This window comes from Crocodylus porosus, unplaced genomic scaffold (genome assembly GCF_001723895.1).
Source record: "Crocodylus porosus isolate Cpor-Errol unplaced genomic scaffold, CroPor_comp1, whole genome shotgun sequence".
NCBI classification, from domain to species: domain Eukaryota; kingdom Metazoa; phylum Chordata; order Crocodylia; family Crocodylidae; genus Crocodylus; species Crocodylus porosus.
Genome location: NW_017728951.1, coordinates 30,490,493 through 30,495,665, shown reverse-complemented (window position 1 = coordinate 30,495,665; position 5,173 = coordinate 30,490,493). Strand labels below are relative to the sequence as shown.

General features: G+C 39.9%; 1 protein-coding gene across 2 annotated transcripts in view; it reads left to right on the top strand.

Annotated features, from left to right (window-relative positions):
• Positions 1-5,173, top strand: part of LOC109324080 (protein FRA10AC1) — a 50,949-nt gene that overhangs the window by 13,941 nt on the left and 31,835 nt on the right. For both annotated transcript variants that reach the window (XM_019555920.1, XM_019555919.1), the window contains exons 5-7: positions 617-693; positions 1,588-1,671; positions 2,123-2,207. In XM_019555920.1, coding sequence (XP_019411465.1) covers positions 617-693; positions 1,588-1,671; positions 2,123-2,207 — 246 coding nt within the window. The remainder of the gene's footprint in view (positions 1-616; positions 694-1,587; positions 1,672-2,122; positions 2,208-5,173) is intronic.

Genomic DNA, 5,173 nt, shown 5'->3' with positions numbered 1-5,173 from the left:
CTACTTTTTTATCTTAAGAGTGATATTGTAATTGTCTTGGTCCAAGAATAATGCAAGAGGCAAGGATTGCTTAGGGTGATATCTTTTATTGGACAAACTGCATAGTTGGGATAGAATTAGACAAGCTTTTGAATCAAGACATTCTTCTTTATCATGATCTGTGCCTCTTGTTTGATCATAAGTTTATGCTAAAGAAGCACTAGCTATTGTATGCTTTTATATAAATTGCATTATGCGTTACATAGATACGTTTTGAACCAAAATTGTCATGTCATAGAACTGTAGTCTGAGTTACAGTTGAGTATGTAATGAAAGCTAGGTTCAAGCCCATTTAGAGAGTTTTTTTTCAAAGATGAGAGAAGGTTTTCTGAGGATGTGGCTGTGGTAGCATTTTGAAAGTTGTGTTAACATTCTTGTCTTGTTTGTTTAATTTATAAAAAAGTATTAAATAACAGTTGCCCTTCATATATAATTTATGGTAAAATTAATTTTTGGAAATAACTTATATTTAGAAACTTATGTTGTCTTGCTTATCAAAACTTTAGTAAGAGAGAACAGCTATTTTCTATAGTGAGAGAAAATACTGAAAATGAGTCCTTAATTTTGCCTTATTCAGTATGAGAGACACAAAAAGTTTGTGAATGACTACATTTTATACTACGGTGGCAAAAAGGAGGACTTCCGACGTTCAGGGTGAGAACCATTGGAATACAATCTGTTACCTAAAACTATTAAATATATGTTCAATAATTTCTCTGTGGGTTATAAAATTGGGAACTCTCTGACCAGATGTTTATTCTTGTATCAAATTTTTAACTCTGCAGTGACATATACAGACTCTGGAAAATTGTGACTTTGATGCAGACAATTGTTTTGTCTTAACTTTGTATGGATGACATACAAAGTTATATAAAACTAATTGGAAATTTTTATTTTTATGTTGAGAGAGCATGTGGATGATGCATATAACATAATATGGTGTTTGCTAAGTATTAATCTCTCATTCCTGTGGTGATGAGGGTAGAAATTAGCAATCTTATATTCAATTTATTATGTTGTACTACAAAGTGCTGGAACAGCTTCTGGCAAATGTTTGCCAGTTGAAACACAATATAATTTTTATAGATACCAGACTTAACTAATTTAGGAGTGTCTTGTTATTATGAACATTTCAGACTAACAGCTTACTGTAAAAATCTCAGCTGAAGATGCTAATGAAATCTGGAATATTGCCAGCCACCCATCCAAAGAAGCCAAACACTTGAAGTGCAGATGATCCCCTCTTTATCTTCTAAACATATCTGGTTCAGATGGGACAAAATCACCCACAGGGTTAAAAGTCATTAGCTATTTTATTTTATAAGCAAGCACTTGTATTCTTTTAGGAAAAATATGTCAAGTTATACTACTTGTTATCATGAACAGTTTTTGATGCATCACAGTACCTTGCAATATCCAACTTAATGAATGAAAGAAGCAGTTAAAAGCACCGACGTTTGCCAAACGTCATCCGATTCTTTTCTTTTATTTACAGTGGTATAAAACTTCATTGTAATGGTATTTTAATAAAAATATACCTTTTCACAGAGCAAATGATAAAACCGATCTTGATGTTATAAGAGAAAACCATAGATTCCTGTGGAAAGAGAATGATGAAGTGGACATGAATTGGTAACTTGGACTCTAATAAAACATTACTTTTTAGATCTTTTTGCATGTGACTTTTTAATGTTTTATTCATTTGTTTTAATTTACTTTGCATATTTACTTTTTGTGCTTTCAAATTTTGATGCATTTAAAAATGAAAGAAATGTAGGAAATATTGTGATAGGGCTCTGCATTAGAATGAAATGGTGATGTAATAGTGAAGAACAAACAGTTAAAGTCTGTGCAGTCTGTCTGAACTAAACTACTATTCTCAAAACTCTAACTACAACTTCAGAAATAACCTTATAATTTATGTTGTAGTGATTTTAAAATATATTTCTGAACTATATGTTTATTTTCTTGTATTCTGTCATTTAGATACTCATTTTATCATCTGATTTAAAATGGATTGTATTACTTGACTGCACTCTATTATTCAGTGTACTTAATCAAAATAATGCATTTCTGGTTACAGGGAGAAGAGGCTTGCAAAGAAATACTGTGATAAATTATTCAAAGAGTACTGCATAGCAGATCTGAGTAGATACAAAGAGAATAAGGTATGTTTTATAAATCATTTTGATTAAACCACTACCTTTCATTTAAGGCAGTAGTAAGAAACAATCAAATGCTTTTATGAAACAGGCTCACAGTCCAAGCACAAACACATCACTGGCCATAATGAAGGATTGAAAGAAGCATGCTTTCTATTGTTTTGAAAAGGTTTTTGTGTCTGTGTAAGAAAGACAGACAGAGACGTGGAGAGAGAAAGCTGCAAACCAGTACTAGGTAGAGCCTGAACAAGCACTGGAGATATGGCCTTGATGTACCAGTTGTAGCACTATGGTAATTCCATATTTAAGGAACTTAAGGTAATCTAGTTAATAAGACCTGAGGTTTCAAACTTACTTTAAAAATCTAAGTGGAGCAGATTCATGAACTTTAGAATATTACCACCTGTCTGTGCCTAGAAACAAAGCTTTTTTCATTCTGTGTAAGTAAGGAGGATTTCACTAAAATAGACAACCAGACTATATCACCAGTACACTCTCTGGAGTAGTCTGCAAGTTGTAAAAGTTTTGGTTTCCTGCATTCAGTCAAGAAGTGGTATCAATGCCAGCTTTTGTTTTGTGATTGTGTAAAAGTTATGTTAAATGTGGACATAAGCTGATAGAGGCCAATGCATAATAATGGCTCAATCCTTCAAATATAACCTATATTCAGATCTGTCAGGCACGTCAAGATATTTGGTGAATAGCAAATGTTTGCAGGATTTAACCTAATTTTTTCTGATGCTCAGTGCAGAACAGCTTTCTTTAAAAACTTCAGCGACAGAAAGTGCTTAATGTCTTTTTTTCTTTTTTTCGTTTGTTTGTGGATCTTCAGTTTATCTTTCTGTATTTTATATTACATTCTTTGGTCCCTTCCTGCTACAGAAAATAATCTTAGAATCATAGAAGGCTAGGCCTGGATGCAACATCAAAAGCCTATCTAGTCCAGCCCTCTACTCAGAGCAGGTTCATCTGTGTCTGGATGAGTATTAGTTTAATTTGCTCTTGAAAACTTCCAAGGGTATTTAAGGGCTGTGGGTATTTGTAGATGTACTGTGGGAGGCAAGGAATGGCGCGTTAATCAGCGCAGCTCTGAGAGTTGCACTAATTAAAGTGCCCAAAGCCTCTCGTGTATCACCATCATCCCTGCTCTGAAAAATGGTGGTGGGGTGCTTTGAACTAAAGCTCATTCAATGAGCTTTAGTTCAAAGCACCCCACTGCCATTTTTCAGCATGAGGACACTGATACATGTGACACTGGAGTCTTCTGGAGCGCAGTAATTTCCACGCTCTAGCAGACTCAATCGACTGCCCTTGCTGGGGTGTGCATGGGGCTGAGTCCCTCCCGCCCCTGCCTGGGGCAGCGCATGCTGCACTCCCAACCTCCTCTGCCAGAGGGTGCCAACCTGGTTAGCAGGCACAGCTTCTAGGCAGGGCTGCGGCTGCAGCTGCCCAGTGATGAACTGCTGGGTTCCCCCAGGCTCCAGCGATGACAACTCCTCTCTCTGCTGCTGTGCTCTGGGCAGCAGGTAGGGAGAGGAAGCTGCAGCATTGAGGGGAGCAGGGTGGGCTCTGCCTGCAGCTCACTTTGGTCCTGCTCATGCATGGCAGGGCAGGGGAGTGTGTGGGTGGAAGGGGGGCGTAAAGGAGCTTGGCTGCTCACAAAGGCCTGCTGGGCAGGCATGGGACAGGAAGGTGGGGTGGGAGCAGCAGCAGGAGCCTGTGCAGGCTCGGCTGAAGCCCTGCTGGCCAGGCATCCCCTCCTCCCCTCTCCTAGGGACTTCTCTTGCTGCCCAGTGCTGGCAACTGCTTTCCAGCAGGTTGCGGGGGGGAAGGCCCCACATGTCCACACCCAACCTACCCACACCCCAACCTCACCCCACCCCACATGTACTGTCTCACACACACACCCAACACTGTTCCACACAACCCCACCTACACCTCCCCATGCACACCCCACACCTCAACCACACACACTTCTCACTCCCTCACACACATCCTGCACATATACTTGCATGCACCCACCCCTGCCACACCCCCACACACACCCTACCTGCACCATACCTACACCCTCACACATCCTCTACCCCCCCACATACACCCTCCTATCCCTCTACACAATATACAAGCAACCCACCCAACGAGTACTTCCTGAGGAAGGGGATAGACTTCTGGTGGCAAAGGTTGGGGGTTGGGCCTTCGGTCACAAAATGGCGACTGGGAGTGAGGCTACCCTTGCAGTCCTCAGTGCCTCACCAAAACTTGTTAAGTGGCCCTCCAGCCAAAATAATTGCCCACCCCTGCACTAGTTCTTCACGTTAATTTCTTTCTAGAGCCTTAGCTATTTTGACAGGCTTTTATGGTGGAAAATTCTAGAGAGGAGCAGCTTGTAAACCATGACTTTAACACCTACAGCATTCTTTCAGATGGTTACTCAGTTTACGAAGTAGAATTCTCTCCTGGATTTTCAGTCATTTTCAGTGCCAGCAAGAGCCAGGCTCTTTTTCATATGTTACATAATCTGCTTAGCATAACAACAGTTGCTTCCGTTGCGAGCGCAGAGAAGAACTGGGGGTGGAAACAGGACTCCTTTACTGCCTTATAATATCCAAAAAGAAGGTAGATTTTCATTCCATTCTGGATCTGCCTTTGAATTCCAGCTGATGGGGAGGTAAGATGCAAGGTAGAGATGACTTCCTGTATTTGTTGATGCAGATGGGGTTTATCACCTCATGTCTATTTAAAAATTTCCTTATTCTGTTGAGGCCTCAGTCAACTAACTTTTCTATAGCACTGTGCACTGAGACTCTTCAGTTGGTGTCTTGTCAAGAGGAACCATTCTTTTTAGAAACCATACTCAGTCCAGTTAATTACTGGTATAAACGGTAGTGACTAGGGACAGAGAACCCTTATGTGCCCCATATCATTTCAACACATTTGATCCAAGATGGAAGCACAGTTAAGTATCAGGTTGG